This window comes from Hyperolius riggenbachi, chromosome 4 (assembly GCF_040937935.1).
Source record: "Hyperolius riggenbachi isolate aHypRig1 chromosome 4, aHypRig1.pri, whole genome shotgun sequence".
NCBI lineage: Eukaryota > Metazoa > Chordata > Amphibia > Anura > Hyperoliidae > Hyperolius > Hyperolius riggenbachi.
Genome location: NC_090649.1, coordinates 368,194,233 through 368,211,043, shown reverse-complemented (window position 1 = coordinate 368,211,043; position 16,811 = coordinate 368,194,233). Strand labels below are relative to the sequence as shown.

Here is a 16,811-nt window from a genome sequence, read left to right as displayed (position 1 = left end):
AAAAAAAAATCAAAAAAATCTCATTTACAGAGATATTTTTCCCACCCAGCATGGGTATGTGTAAAAATACACCCCAAAACACATTATACTATTTCTCCTGAGTACGGCGATACCACATGTGTGACACTTTTTTTGCAGCCTAGGTGCGCTAAGGGGCCCAAAGTCCTATGAGCACCTTTAGGCTTTACAGGGGTGCTTACAATTTGGCAGCCCCCAAAATGCCAGGACAGTAAACACCCCACAAATGACCCCATTTTGGAAAGTAGACATCCCAAAGTATTCAGAGAGGGGCATGGTGAGTCTGTGGCAGATTTCTTTTTTTTTTTTTGTCACAAGTTAGCAGAAATGGAAACTTTTTTTTTTTTTTTGTCACAAAGTGACATTTTCCTTTTAACTTGTGACAAAAAATAAAATCTTCTCTGAACTCACCATGCCTCTTAGTGAATACTTTGGGATGTCTTCTTTCCAAAATGGGGTCATTTGGGGGGTATTTATACTATCGTGGAATTTTAGCACCTCATGAACCCTGACAGGTGCTCAGAAAAGTCAGAGATGCTTCAAAATGGGAAAATTCACTTTTTGCACCATAGTTTGTAAACGCTATAACTTTTATCCAAACCAATAAATATACACTTATTGGATTTTTTTTATCAAAGACATGTAGCACAATAAATTTGGACAAAAATGTATATAGAAATTTTACTTTATTTGAAAAACGTCAGCACAGAAAGTTAAAAAAATCATTTTTTTGACAAAATACCTGTATTTTTTGATGAAAATAATAAAAACGAAAAATCGCAGCAGCAATGAAATAGCACCAAAAGAAAGCCATGCTAGTGAGAAGAAAAAGACCTAAAATTTGTTTGGGTGGTAAATTGTATAACCGAGCAATAAACAGTTATAACTGCAGTGGTCTGAATTGTAAAAAATGGCCTGGTCTTTAGGGGGGTTTAGCACTGCAGTCTTCAAGTGGTTAAAGAGGAGCTGTCAGCCATACGATCTCAGAAAAAAACCCACATACATAAGTAGATAAATCTTGCTCTATTTACATAACAACATACAGGGGTTGGACAAAATAATGGAAACACCTTGAAAATCAACAAAATATATTTTAATATGGTGTAGGTCCACCTTACAGCCTCAATTCTCTGAGGTACTGATTCATACAAATTGTGAATTGTTTCCAAAGAAATTTGAGCCTATTCTTCAGTTAAAACACCCTCCAGTTCTTTTAGAGACGATGGCGGCGGAAAACGACTTCTTACTTGAATCTCTAATAACGACCATAAATGCTCAATAATGTTGAGGTCTGGAGATTGTGGTGGCCAGATGAGATGCTCAACTTCATTAGAATGTTTCTCGTGCCATTCTTTAACGATTCTAGCTGTATGGAGTGGGGCATTATCATCTTGAAAGATGGCATTTCTCTCCGGAAACCGTTCTTGAAGCATAGGATGAACTTGGTTGCCCAATATTCCTAAATAGTCTCGGCTGTTAATTCTTCCATGAAGGGAAATCATTGGCCCATGGATTTCCAAGAAATAGCACCCCAGATCATTACAGAACCCCCGCCCAGTTTTACGGTTGGGAGAAGGCAGTCTGGATGAAACGCTTCTTTCGGCAGTCTTTAAACGTACACTTGGCCAGAGGTCGGAAATAAGGTAAACGATGATTTGTCAGAGAAAATCACATTTTTCCACTGCTCGAAGGAACAATTCTGGTGGTTTCTACACCACTCTGAACGCTTTGAAACATTTGTCTATGAGAGCAGAGGTTTTTTAATTGCAGTTCTTCCGTGGAATCTAGATTTGTGCAGGTCCCGACGAACAGTTTTTGTGGAAACTGGGTTCTGTAGGTGTTCATTTAACTCTGCGGTGATTTTAGGAGCCTTGGTCTTGCAAGCTTTTCTAACAATTCGATTTAGAGTCCGACGGTCTCTCTCAGACAACTTCGACTTTCAGCCACAACTGTGCTTTGCCGAGGATGTTTTTTCTTCTCTTTCAAAGGCAGTCATTACTTTTGAGACAGTACCTCTTGAAATGCCAAGCATTCGGGCAGTTTCTGTTACAGTAGCTCCTGCCATACAAGCACCAAGAATTTGGCCTCTTTGAAAGTCTGAGAGATCTGCCATTTTTATAAATTATAACCAACTTTGGTTTAAATATCTGTAAAAAAAACCAATTATTTTAATTAAACATATCAAATCTCTATAAACAATTTCCCTGTGTCTCTGCGTTCTGTTTTGTCCCTGTGTCAGTGCTTCTTTGCACTGCGCATGTGCAGGGACGGATGCAGAGACACTCAAGAGAGCTGGGGGGAATGATGGGCGGCGGTGGAGGACGGGTCCCGAAGGGGGGCGGGCCTGTGAGTGTGCATGCATGCATGGCGGCCACGGGTGCGGCGGGCACGCACGCGTGGTGCAAGTGCATATGCGGCTAAGCCAAAAAGATAGAGAAAAGTGCTGGGGAGGGGTTATGGCCACAGCCTAGCGCCCGTTTTTAAACGGGCCTTAGGCCTAGTAACAAAAATTATAAACAAAAAAAAATTAACAAATGTCAACTTTTGATTGCTTAAAACATGTTCAAAGATTATGATGCCAAAAAGGTGTTTCCATTATTTTGTCCAACCCCCGTATGTATTGCACTGTCCACGTTTTGATTTTAGTGTTTTTTCTGCAGTAAAAAAAGAGAAAAAATCCTTCTTAGGATTCTCCATTTTAACTGTGTCTATCTAGAAGCCAATCCTGATGTAATTTCTTCCCTAATCTCCTCTGCTTGATTGTATATGCATTGCCTGCCTTCCTCCAAGTCTTAAGGCACTCCCACTCAGCTCTGCAGTAGAAAATGCATTGTCTCAGCATACGAAATATTGACCAATCAGAGAGGAACAGAGGTGTGGGAGGGAAAAAGGCTTCAGATAATCAGGCTGCATTAGTTAAGTCTGAGGTTAAAGTAAAGAAGCAAAAAAAAGATTACTCAGCATGTCCTGCAACTTCCTTTGTGCGGCAATGTACCAAATAAGAGTCAGGTAAACTGGGGAATGATCATTTATTAACAAGAAAAGAATTGGTGATTTTTAAATTTTGGATTGCCTGGTTAGAATCCTTATTACTTGTTTACCAGATAAAGATATAGAATTGATTTTTTTATTTCATGCCCGACAGTTACACTTAAAAATAAAAATTGCTATTGAGGTCCCCCTGATCCATGGATCTGTTTACTCGCCAAACCCCTGCCTAAAATCAAAAGCTCCTCATCTAGATTAATAAACCATTTCCTATCAGCAGCTCGTTGCCTGATCTCCAAGCGTTGGAAGGATGTTCACCCCCCTGCTATGGTGGAACTCCAGGCTAGAATAAAATATGTTTATAATTTAGAATATTTGACGACTAATCAAGATAAAATGCATATATTCACCAGGGTATGAGGTGATATATCCTTTTAAATATGAGCTCTGTTTTCATTAAATAATTGGTCTCTGGCCTCATGGTTGACCTCTCTCTAGTTTCTCTCTTAGTTCCTTTCCTCTCTTTCTTTCTTCTTTCTCTATCCTTCCTTTAATCTACGGGGTTAGGAGAGGAGTGTCTTAGTTGACACCCTCTCCTTTCTATTGGGTGGTATTAAGCTTAATTGGGTTCTGTTATGATAGTTTTGGTTTACATATAGGCACTGTAAAAGGAATTGTGAAGTCTTGGGTAATAACTTGTTTATAATATATTAGCATGTGTTGAATAACTTCTTTCTAAGAACAATATGCTTTACTGATATCTTGGTTGATGTCTTTACTGTTATGCATTTTTTTAATATTTGCACACTGGATCTGTTTGTATAATTACTGAACCTGTTCTAATAGAACTTTAAATATAAAAATAAAAAATAAAAAGTGCTACTGTAATTAAAACCCACACATTTTATTTGCCCATTTTTCCTGGTTATTACAACATTTAAATTATGTCCCTAGTACAATGTATGGCAACAATATTTTATATGGAATTAAAGGTGTATTTTTCCGTTTTGTATTTTTTTTTTTTTTAGTTACAATCCCTTATTGCAAAAAAAAAAGGAAAAAATAATATACCCTCATGGCCTACGTATTTAAAAAGCGAAGTCCCCAACGTAACAATTTATGTATTTTGTATTTATATGCATTTATAGTAATACTTTAGTATAGTAACTTTGGGGCCAGAAAGAGGTTAATAGGGGTTTCATTTATGTGTTGGTTTGTTTTTTGTTTTTTTGTGGACAAAAATAATAGATTTCAATTACCACCCGCAGCGCACATCTGCCGTTTCCGTTGCTCCCCGCCGATCGCGCTGCTCAAACCCATCTCTCGCCAAAGGCTCACTGGCTCTGCCTGTCTCTATGGCGGCAGAGCCATGTGAGCCGGTGAGTAGCCGATTTCATTGGCTCCTGGCCATGTCTATCGATGTAAGCCATACCCATTGGCTTACATTGATAGACATGGTCAGGAGCCAATGAAAGCGGCTCCTGACTGGCTCACATGACTCTGGCGTCAAAGAGATGGCAGAGTCTATGTCAGGAGGATCCCGGCATGCGGCGGTTGCGGCAGATATGCGGGGCGATTTGTCGGGATTCCGTCGGTATTGTACCCAGCGGTCTCTGGTCCTTAAGTGGGCAGAGACTGCTGGTACTTAAAGAGAAATTCCGACCAAGAATTGAACTTTATCCCAATCAGTAGCTGATACCCCCTTTTACATGAGAAATCTATTACTTTTCACAAACAGACCATCAGGGGGTGCTGTATGACTGATATTGTGGTGAAACCCCTCCCACAAGAAACTTTGAGGACCATGGTACTCCTGGCAGTTTCCTGACTGTGAACCTTGTTGCATTGTGGGAAATAGCTGTTTACAGCTGTTTCCAACTGTCAAAAAAAACATGCAGCAGCTGCATCATCTGCCAACAGTAAAAATGTCACCATGTAAATCAGGGATTTAAAAGATTTTACAACGGGCAAACACTGGCTAAATCATTTATACATAATTATTGTAAAAATGAAGCTTCTTTTTATTACATTATTTTCACTGGAGTTCCTCTTTAAATGGTTAAGGAAATCCTTAAACAAAGGAAATCCCATTGGTCATCTCTGTTCTTTGTGATTGTGTATGGAGAGAGAGTTTGTGTGATCATGGATTTTGTGATCCTAGAGGCCTAGGTTCTCAACCCGTGTACCACACACCCCAGGGGGTGCTTTTGATGGGTTCATAGGATACTTTGACTTGATGTAGTTAATTAAGTATAACAAATTTAGAGTTTTAGAAAATAATCCTATATAAAATACACTGCCAAATTAGTATTTTAGCTATATATAAACAGTAAATGCCTGCAAACTGTTTAGAAACAAATACTGTGCAACACTATTAAATATATCTGTGACAAGGTGGACTTGAGATAATCTCTCCTACAGTATATCAAGGGTTACTTGGCGAGCAGAGACATTCAAATTGGGTACATACCAAAGTAATGTTGATAAACTCTCCAAACAGTATGCATAGGATTCTTGTGTCTAGACATCAACTTCAAATTCTGCATATTGAGGCAAATGCAGAGTGTGTCCTGCTTGCTCCAGAAATGTTATGCTATTTAGGTCTCCGAAGCAAACTTAGAGAGTGAATCGTATTACTAAGTTTAAAACGCTTGTGTTCTTTGCACAGCTCTCTGAGAACACACAGTATCAGTCGTCTGTTTCAAAACACTTTTACCTTTACCGTCTTCAACAGAAAATGCAGTTCTTTCCTCCAAGGCAAGCCCTGCTGTGCTCATCATCTTCATAAAACTGAAACACATTATCTCTGAGCTCAGCATCCCCTTTACAAGCCTGGAAAGGGCATGTTGGATACCAAAATAGTTCACAAGTTTTTTGTTGTCTTTTTTTTTTTCTTGGTTCTATGCATTCTTCCACATACAATTGAATACTTTACCGATATAGGGAATAGAGCAATTCCCCTTCCTGAGTATATAGAAAACTTTTTCAGTTGTCTAATTAGAATTTTTTAATCATCCTCATCACTTATAATAAAACTTTTCCTTAATGTAGCTGTTGATTTTCTCCTAAATACACTCATGGGAAAGGATATCACGGTTGCACTAGTTGGCGGATAGGGCATGGAATTATGGCTTCAGTGATATGCATTCAGTATGCACTACTGAGAGCAGAGCATTATGGCACTTATCTGGTATTACAGACTACCCATGGTGACCCAGAACCACTAGGTAAGTATAAGGGGCTGATAGAGACCAAAAAGCCCTCCTACTAAAAAGCAACAGAGTGTAATTTGCATAGCTTGGCTCCAGGGGCATAAAGAGAGGATTTTTTCATATTCAGGTGTAATACATTGTAGGAAAACACAGCTGCTCGCTTAAAGCTGAATTATCACAAATACCTCCTGTTTTACGATGGCAAATTATTCACCGTATTATCTGGTATTGTAAGTGTTCGAGGAATGTTTAGCGGGGCACATGGTTTGTGTGGGGGTTTCAGGGGGAAGGGGTTATGACAGTGATTCTGCTGGGAAAGGTGTAGTATTGTCACTAAAGTATTGGATATTATGGGAAAGATAACAATTTCCTTTCCTACCTTTTTATGAGTTGAATGTTTAGATTTTGCCTGGAGTGTCTTGTGTTTATTTTGGTGTTCTGTGTATGATCATGAGTTTCCAGATTCTGAGATTTAGAGAGTGCCTAATCACATAAAACCTATATCTTGTGAAGACTTCTCTACTGAGGCATGTAAGCCGCCGGTGAACTGCATAGACTCTGCATTGAGATCTTGTAGTGTTTATCCCATTGTTGTTATAGCTAATAGACTCATCTGCCATGCCTGGCATAGGATAGCTGGTGGTAAACTGTAGGCTAAAAAGTAAAAAAAAAAAAATCATGTATTTTAGCAAAATAGCTTAGAAAAAAGTGTACTTTTTTGTTAGTCAGTGTATTTATACTTGATTGTTCTTAAAATAATGCAGTTTGGGTCCTATGGAAGAAAAACACTTTAGAAATGTTTTGTCGTCTTAAGATTTTGCTGCTGTTCTAAAATACTTGCTCTCCCATGCCACTATTTACATTTCAAAAATGAATAATTGCTGTACTTCAGACTCTGTGTTCACAAATTGAGAGCTCGTTCTGAATGCACAGTCTCAGTTCACCATTGTGGAAGCAGTAAGAACAGTTTTAGAAGACATTATTCAGCAGGGATCATCACAGGCTGCAGCTTGTGTCACTTATACTGTACATACTGAGGTTGGCTGTAAAAAGGGGTAAAATAAAAATGGGTATATTGCATGATTGATTAAAGCTTTATTTTAAAGTGTACCCAAGGCGGTTTTAAATGTAAAAAAGGGACAAAGAAGCATGTTCCTATCTGAAGCACATGCCTCTGTGTTCCCTCCTCGCAGCTCCCAGTGCCCCCTGTGCCATGCTAGACCACCCAGAATTTGCTGACATGCAGCTTGTCAGCAAACTAATGGGGAAGAGGCGTCCCTTGCAGGAGAGGAACTCCTGCGTAACGCCCCTGCCCCGCCTATCATAGACTTCTCACTGGCTCTTCACTGCCAGCTCCCCTCCTCTTCTCTGCCCCCTCCATGCCACTCAGTGATCTTTGCTCTCTGAGGAGAGCACAGATTGTATGTGCAGCATTATGACTGCAAAGGTCACAGAAGTGAAAGTGAAGAAGATCTTGGGCGTAGGAGCGGCAGGGAGCAGTGGTTATTGACGCTGCCTGATCCTTCTAATGTAAGGATTGCTGCAGAAGTCTTCTTTTTCGCTTGCCCATTTTCAGAGCAAGTTTGCTCTACATTTCTTGTTGCTTACGCAATCTGCTTGTGAACTGGGCATGGTAAAAAGGCATTCTGTAAATGGGGAGGAGTATATCATGCTGATTTAGGTAATGTGGTGTTCAGGATTCACAGAGGGCAAAATGGCAGTTCTCATGACACAGAGACCACACATTTCGCAGCTCTGGCCTGCGCCGGGAAATGTAAATAATGTTATTTTGGTGTTTAGAACATGGAAGAGATGAGATGAAGATGAGGAAAGTTTAGCTCAAGCTTGCTTTTAGATTGGCATGCGTTTGTAGCCAGTTATGTGCCTGCTCCAGAAGTCTAAATAACACCATTGAGGCTGCTTTCACAGTGGGACGTTACAGGCGCACGTTAGAGCAGCCTGTAAAGCAGCCCACCCCACAGCAATGAAAAATCAATGGGCTGTTCACAGTGCCCACGTTGAGTTACATAGTAACGCTGCGCCACCAGACAACGTACTGCATGCAGTACTTTCTAAGCGGCAGAGACGCGTTAGACTGCTTGCACAGGCTCAGTACGGGTGGGGTTTTTTTTATTTTGGGGGCGGAGAGGAGGCGGGGAGAGGCCGCTACGTAGCCAGGCACATGGCTACTTAATATTCACTGCACTTGCAGTGTTTTCTTCTTGGAGCGGCCGCTGATTGGCTGGCGGGACTACGTGATGCGGAGAGCTCCGCTCACGTGGTCTCCGCAGTGCCTCCGACAGAGCAGGCGCACCAAGAGCTGCTTGTAACGCGGCTCTTGGTAGCGTCCTGCTCCAACACCACCAGGCGTTGCTTTAGGGGCACGTTATGCGACCTTAACGTCCCCTCTAACGCAACGTCCTGGTGTGAAACCAGCCTGAAAGTACAATAGCAATTTCCCAGTGTGTAGACTATATAAATCAGCTAGTCTGAGTGAGAGCACTTTCCTTTAAGTCCCTATGGGCAGAAGAAAAGTAAAATAGTTTAATGAACTCTGCACAATAGAACTTTGAGTTGATCTGAAATTAATAAATGATTAAATGCACAAGGAGATGCACTGACAAGACCACAGCAGAGTGTATAAAACAAAAAACAAAAAAAAACCACTTGATGAGCTAAAACCTCTTAGGGGTGTAGGGATCTACATAAAGCAACAAAATAAAAACAAAGTCACATCCTTTATAAAAATACATAGTATATACATATCTGTTTGGCACCCCAGGCAAATCAACCTGTTTCACTCAACCACTCAGACACTATGCAAACAAAGCAAACCACTTATTTAATAATAAAAACTGGATGTATATAAAATAAAATACAACAATAATAGTACTTTTCCTAGTAAAAGTACTATTCTCTGCGAGTTTGACAACAATTATTGGGAGCATGTGTGGCACACTATTTGTCATAGGAAAAAAGTGTCTGCAGCCTTAGCAAAAATTATGTGTACTTGGGTTATATGCTACAGAACACTGTATTATAGGCAATGAACCCAACAACAGTTTGCATATGCTGCACCACCCAGAGTCTTTTGCAGGGTCTGATGCTGCCCCTGAGCATATGCATGCCATTGATGAATGGCAATGCATCTACTGTTTAAAAAAAAATCTTACTGGTGGAGTTTGTACTTTGCCGAATTGTGACAAACATAGTGCTTATTAACCTGTGTGAATGGGAGCATGGGAAAGGATTTTCCCTTTCTGCACGTCTCTTGGTTCAACAGGTAGAGGGCCTAGTATGAATCAGCTTTAATATGCTACACTCCCTTTATCCCTAAGTTACTGGGCCACAAACAAGAACCACTAATACTCATTTCCAATGTCTGTAGAGGTTTTAGGAGAAAGATGCTGCCTTGGGCAGTATAGTGTGGTGATATCCATACACTTGTGTAACCGTTAAAATGACTAATTATGCAAAAAGACAGTGTGCAAACACGGGAGGCTTATGGCCAAGTAGACAGGTCTTCCCTGGTTTTGTGGACTGATGGGAGATGCAGCCTACATGCATGTTTGTCCCACTTCAAGCTGGGGACCAGTCTTAGTTGGGCAGTAAAGAAACATATCAAAAGATTCTGCATGGAATGGACTCCATTCCTTCTCACCGTGCTGAACTTCCCTTCTCTCACCGCCATAGCCACCAGCGCTGGTGTCCGGTTGGACAGGACTTCTGGGTTTTGGCAGGGTGAGCAGGTCCTAACGCCTGCGTGCCTCCAACACCATTACACGTTTCCGGCATTGCTACACTTTCCTTAGGTGACTTGGGGCACTGCCATGTAGTATTCGTGTGTATTTATCTGTATGTGTGAGTTGTTGTCATAGTGACCACAATAAAGAGCTTTTACTACACTGATTGTGCCAACTGACTTCTACTCTTGGACCTTTCTTCTTTTAGGCTGAATTCACAGTGGTTAGTTGCATAACTAACACGTTTGGAGTGTGAACTGCAGTGGAGACTAGACATAGACTTTAATGCAAAGCCTGCATGCAGCAAGTTAGAATATTGCGATCAGTTACAAAACCGTACTGTGGTAAAGGCCCATAGCAGTGTATGGGCAGTGAGCTAACATGCAGAATTATTCTGCAACGCAGCTGAGCACTGTGAACTAGCCCTAAGGAATGGGGGATACCGCATCACTCAAAAACTGACTTGGCTGTGTACAACTAATTAACACTAGTCTATAGCGAACAACTGATATCCACCAGTTGGGGGCTGTCCATTTTATATGTACGATCACATTCAGGTTTTTGAAAATACCTATGCATATGGTTAGTTATGAAGAAACGTATCATTGTGTGATTTTTTTTTTCAGGGAACCCTTCATTATTCTGTCAGGTGGTTTGGCTTATGACACTGTGGGAAGAAGACCCTGTCTAACAGTCATGCATGGAAAAAGCACAGCTGTTTTAGAAATGGATTATCAAATTGTGGACTTTCTTACACTTTGTGAAACTCCCTACCCCAATGGTAAGTCATTTTGTGAGAAAAAGAAAGGAAAAGAAGCAGCAACTTGATAGTTTAGAAAAACAAAAAGATCCTGGCCTAGTAGGATATTATTGCTGTCATACTATAGTCCTAATATTTTTAGGCTGATCTCACCCCTTCCATGGTTAAATGGCAAGGCAGATTACTCTCTGAGACCCAAATATGTGGGAAGATATATTTTCTGCTAAGTCCTCCATTAATAACAAAGACAATGGTCATATAATATATTATACGACTGGTGCAGGACACCAAGCAAACTATATGAATGGAAGATCATGCCAAATGAATCGTGTTTCCTGGGCTGTAGTTACCACACACAGACCAGCTGCACTGCTGTTGGGACTGTGCGTATGTACAAAACTTTTGGAGAGAGACCTTGAGGCCGGCTTTACACTGCACGTTGCGGATGCCGCACCGCCAGAAGCAGGCCTTTGGGGAATATCACGTTACTATGTGGTATTTCTTGTCTGGCATCTGGCCAAGCAAGAAGTGAGGCTCCCTTGCAGAAATACACTTCCGTGCATGCGCAACGCGTAAAACCTGTGGCGAGTTTTTACACTGACTGACACATCACCATAGACTTGCATTAGTTCCGATCCACTGCACGTCGACGCAGATTCGTGCGCTAACGTAGTTTTGGAAGCACAGTAGATTGAGCACTTCTAGCGCACCGCAGGTAATATGAAAGAACTCATACACTTTCATTGCACTACCGGTAAATTGTCACAATGCAGTGCGAAAGGGCCCTCAATCTAGTATTGTCAGTTCTCGATGTTGTGTCGTCCCCCCCCCCCCCCCCCCCCCCCGTCCGTGGACCACACTATTTCATCAGAAAGTTGAGGACATTTCTAAGACTGAGAAAGCATTTATATCACATGTCTGTAATGCTTCTGCTTCTCTTCTGGCCAGGTACTGGAGATCTTTATCCCCAACACAGGAGGAACTAGTCTGAAAGATTCATTACATTTACCTGATCATGTCAGCAAGATCGAATGTCCCGAGTAAATTTCTCCAAGTTTGGAGCAATTAGTCCTTCTGGATAGCCCTCAACCCTATAAAGTCAATCAATAACTCTAAATAAATAGTGCCCAGATAGATCCCCTGGACCTGGCTAGATAAGTTACTTGCACAACATACAAACTGACAGGGTTCATTTTTTTTTCTTGCTTTTTTTCCCCTTTTCATTATGGAGGTCTGCTACTCTCCTATATGTTTCTTTTTTTCAATAGCTTTGTTGTTGCTTTCAATATCTTGTTGTTCGATGTTGATAATAATTTCAAAAAGAGTAAAAAAAATTGAATCAATACAAATTGAAGTAAAAAAATAAATAAAATAACAGTCAAATAGGCTTGTTATGGAAGGAAGTACAGTTGAGAGCAATACTTAAGAGACCTTAAATCTGAGGATATTCCAAGGATGCCTAATTTATAGAATTTGTATAAGGTGGTTCCAATAGTCTATCTTCAAGGCCCATCAACAGTACATGTTTTGCAAAAAATCATAAACATGCACAGGTGGGGTAATTAGTGTCTCAGCAGAGCTGATTAACTACCATTGTGGACTTCCACAAAATGGGCACTGTTGGTGGGCCTTGAGGACAGGGTTGGCAAACACTGCTCTAAACATCCAACTGAACATGAAAACAAATTCAGCAGCAAATAGTATATCCACTTTTTTTCTTGGCAGCCTGCTATGGATTCTGCAACAATTTCACATTTAATCCAATCATTTAAATCAGTGGAAGTCAGCCTGATACATAGAGAGCACTTAACCTCTTGAGGACCATGGTGTTAAACCCCCCTAGTGACCAGGCTATTTCCTGCTTAATTGGCCACTGCAGCTTTAAGGCCAAGCTGCAGGGCTGTACAACTCTGCACACAAGTGACCCCCCCTTTTCTCCCCACCAACAGAGCTCTCTGTTGGTGGGGTCTGATCGCCCCTTCCCATGTGTTTATTTTTTTTAAATAAATATTTATTTATTTTAGTAATGTTTCTTGGTATTTCTTTATTTTTTGCCAAATCCCCTCCCTCCCCCCTGCCGGCCAATCACGGCGATCGGCTGTCATAGGCTTCTGCAGCCTGCACGCGATCTCCTGCAAACTGCTGCCGCAGGACTTTACGCCAATCGGCGTTAGCTGGTCCTGGGGCTGCCGCCGCGGCCACGCCCATCGGCGTGACGCGGTCGGCAAGCAGTTAAAGAGACACTGAAGCTAATTAATTTTGCCTATTTTACCTTATAGTTCGCTTCAGTGCTCTAATGCCAAGTAATCCGCCACATCCCTGCAGCTAAACGAGCGCTGCAGAGCACCCAAATCCCCGGGGGGGCAATCTGTCTGGCATTTCCTGGAAGGGGCAGAGCTTTCAGCTTCAGCTCTGCCCCTCCTGACGTCAATCGCGGTGGATCGCCGCCTCTCCCCGCCCCTCTCACTCTTCCTTCACAGAGAGGGGCGGGGAGAGGCGGCGATCCGTGCAGCGATTGACGTCAGGAGGGGTAGAGCTACAGCTGGAAGCTCTGCCCCTCAGCGCAGCAAAATCCAGGACCAAGGTGGTCGTGGATATTTGCGGAGGGTTTTGGGGGCTCTGCAGCGCTCGTTTAGCGGCGGGGACACGGCGGATTACTTGGCATTAGAGCACTTAAGTGAATTATAAGGTAAAATAGGCAAAATGAGTTCGCTTCAGTGTCTCTTTAAGCCCAAAGATTGCTTTTACTGCCACTGTGTTCTGACTACTGACTGGAAGTGTATAATGATGAGCAAATCATTCTCTTGTCAAGTAAGTTTCACTGAAACAGGAATTCAAAGACACTGATCCAATCAAAGCAGACAGTTGTGGATCAATTAGTAATGGTTAATCAGCAGCTAAACACTCTGCTTAGTAGAATGTAATTTCCTCCCAGGGTTAGTGCAGTTTTCCACGAGAGATTTTGTATCCCCTATCACTAGGATTGAACATAAACATTTTGTAGGAGACCAGAAATGACTTCTGCCATACTTCTATAACCTTGATGCCTGCTGTCATTCTACTGGAAACTGAGAAGGCGCTCTCAAATCACCAATAGAGATGGTTAACAGGATAGTAATATTTCAAATTTGCATTACAATTTCATGCAAATTGTATGCGGCTTGGAATTGTACCAGTAAAAATTATCATAAAGTTCTTCTGACTGGCCTGATTCCAAGTCGCATACAGTTAATATTAAACTTTCATGCAAGTCAGATTTATTAGCATGTTATGCAGTAAACATGACCCACTAGTTTTTTTTTGCAGTTTTATTTACAGTATGTGTTGGGCGGACACTGCTAACTGCCCTCAGTGGGAGACTCAGGTTCTCCCAGGCCTCAGAATCTAAGTAGCTACTGTTTTTTAGCAGACCATCCCACAAGGATCATTGGGACCTAATGTGCTGTAGACTACTTTGCTGCTATTCGTCATGTTCCCTGTAATTGCCCCACTGGAGACAGAGAGAACAGGAGACTCAGTGATGTGTAGACATTTCAGGAGGTAGCAGACTCAGTGATGTGTAGACATTTCAGGAGGTAGCAGATACAGATAGACCAAGCTTGTTAAAGTCACAGGTCAAGGTCAGGGCAGACAAATAGCTGTCGTAACAGGGATACAGAGGAGCCAGAAGCATAAAAAAGTCTAAAAAGTTTAAAATTTGTGGAGGCAGTGGTGGACTTACCTCCTCCAGACACAAGATATGCCAACAAAGTTTAGCAGAACAAATTTATTTACATACTACAGGGGAAAATCCAACGCGTGTCGCAGGTATGACCCTGCTTCATCAGGCGATGGGTAGGAGTAGGTACAGTGCAGATCTGTAGCTGGGCCAAGCACCTTTGTCAAATATAAATAAATGTTGTAGTCAGGCAGCTTGCCCTGGTATACATTCAACGGATTTTCACTGTGCACTCTTCTTGTTGCAGGCAGCTTCTTTGTGCTGCTGTTCCTGTTCTCTGCCTTGCCCAGAATCCAGTGCTTCTTGTTACACTTTCACCCTAGCCTTGTGTCTTATGTACCTCCCTGAAGTTACTGTATTTCTGTAATTTCCTGTAATTGCCGATTGCCTCACTCTTTGTAGTTTTGCCTTTTGACAGTGTTTTTTTTGTGTAATAGTGGTTTTCTCTGCTTTTATATTTTGGATCCTGTGAGGCCCCTTTCATACTCACTGCATTGCGTGTGGTTGACTCAGGGTACTTTCCCCCAATGTAGATAGTCACTGTGGCCATTAATGAGTATGAAACATGCCACAGTACCCGTGGTGCGACGTCATGCAACAGAAGTGGTCCGGCTAGCGTAGAGGCTGCATTTTATTGCTGCGCGGTACACGAAGCAATGGTAGTCGATGGCAGTGCAAACGTTTTTAAGGTTTTGGGGAGGGGGTGTCACCAAAATTAATGCAATGATGTGATGCACTGCTTTTTTTTTTTTTTTTTTTTTGGTTCTCCACTTTGTCTCATTATCTGTCTCATTATTCTCTAGATACTGTGGCTTCATTGAGAAGCCATAACCAAAAACTAAAGAGAGGAGCAGGGGATTTGTTATCCCCAATCCTTTGTTTTCCTTCATAACAAGCCATGTATTGTACATCTATCTTAAAGCGGAATGAAACCCAGCATTTCTACTTTGCTCTAATAGATTTACAGCATATTATATACAACCAGCATTTTTTTTTTTTTTTACTAGAACTGCATTCAAAGGGTTAAAACGGGCTTTAGAAGCTTCCCTGCCAGCAGAGCTGGCCACCTCTGAATTTTACATAATGTTATCTTGTGTTTAATTGTTTCAAGTGAGAAATGTAAACAAAGCATTCTCTCACACTGCAGGGTCACCTGAACAAAGTCAGACAAGCATAAATGCTTTCTGATTAAGTTAGAGGATGAATAAAGCAGTTATAAATAAAATGCAAAGTCAGCTCTCAGAGTAAAATAAGTGTACTTTAGAAACGTATAATTTCTAAATGAATAATACTTATGCACAAAAGCAAATATGCTAACCGTATGGCATATAAAAAGTAGGAAAACATGTTTTTATTGAATATTATGTCAGGGTTTTGTACAGTTTTAATTTATACTTTGTATTTATACCTTGTATCCATATCTCATCTGACATGCATACTTTACTTGTTTATACCCATCCTCTTTCACCCTGTCCCCTTTTCCTTTTCACTTCACTCAGCTATTCCCATTCAATAAATTGAACCATATACAGTGGTTTGCAAAAGTATTCGGCCCCCTTGAAGTTTTCCTCATTGTGTCATATTACTGCCACATGAATCAATTTTATTGGCATGCCACGTGAAAGACCAATACAAAGTGGTGTATATGTGAGAAGTGGAACGAAAATCATGCATGATTCCAAACATTTTTTACAAACAAATAACTGCAAAGTGGGGTGTGCGTAATTATTCAGCCCCCTTTGGTCTAAGTGCAGTCAGTTGCCCATGGACACTGCCTGATGAGTGCTAGTGACTAAATAGAGTGCACCTGTGTGTAATCTAATGTCAGTACAAATACAGCTGCTCTGTGATGGCTTCAGAGGTTGTCTAAGAGAATATTGGGAGCAACAACACCATGAAGTCCAAAGAACACACCAGATGGGTCAGGGATAAAGTTATTGAGACATTTAAAGCAGACTTAGGCTACAAAAAGATTTCCAAAGCCATGAACATCCCAAGGAGCACTGTTCAAGCGATCATTCAGAAATGGAAGAGATGGCACAACTGTAAACCTACCAAGACAAGGCCGTCCACCTAAACTCACAGGCCGAACAAGGAGCGCGCTGATCAGAAATGCAGTAAAGAGGCCCATGGTGACTCTGGAAAAGCAATCGAGAATCTGGGGCAAGATCTGAAAACTGCTGTTCACAAACACTGTCCATCTAATCTGACTGAGCTGGAGCTGTTTTGCAAAGAAGAATGGGCAAGGATTTCAGTCTCTAGATGTGCAAAGCTGGTAGAGACATACCCTAAAAGACTGGCAGCTGTAATTGCAGCAAAATGTGGTTCTACAAAGTATTGACTCCGGGGTCTGAATAATTACGCACACCCCA

General features: G+C 41.4%; 1 protein-coding gene across 8 annotated transcripts in view; it reads left to right on the top strand.

Moving 5' to 3' along the window:
- Window positions 1–16,811, top strand: part of STXBP5 (syntaxin binding protein 5) — a 557,868-nt gene that overhangs the window by 440,093 nt on the left and 100,964 nt on the right. For all 8 annotated transcript variants that reach the window (XM_068231993.1, XM_068231992.1, XM_068231991.1 and 5 more), the window contains one exon: window positions 10,588–10,742. In XM_068231993.1, the coding sequence (XP_068088094.1) occupies window positions 10,588–10,742 (155 nt within the window). The remainder of the gene's footprint in view (window positions 1–10,587; window positions 10,743–16,811) is intronic.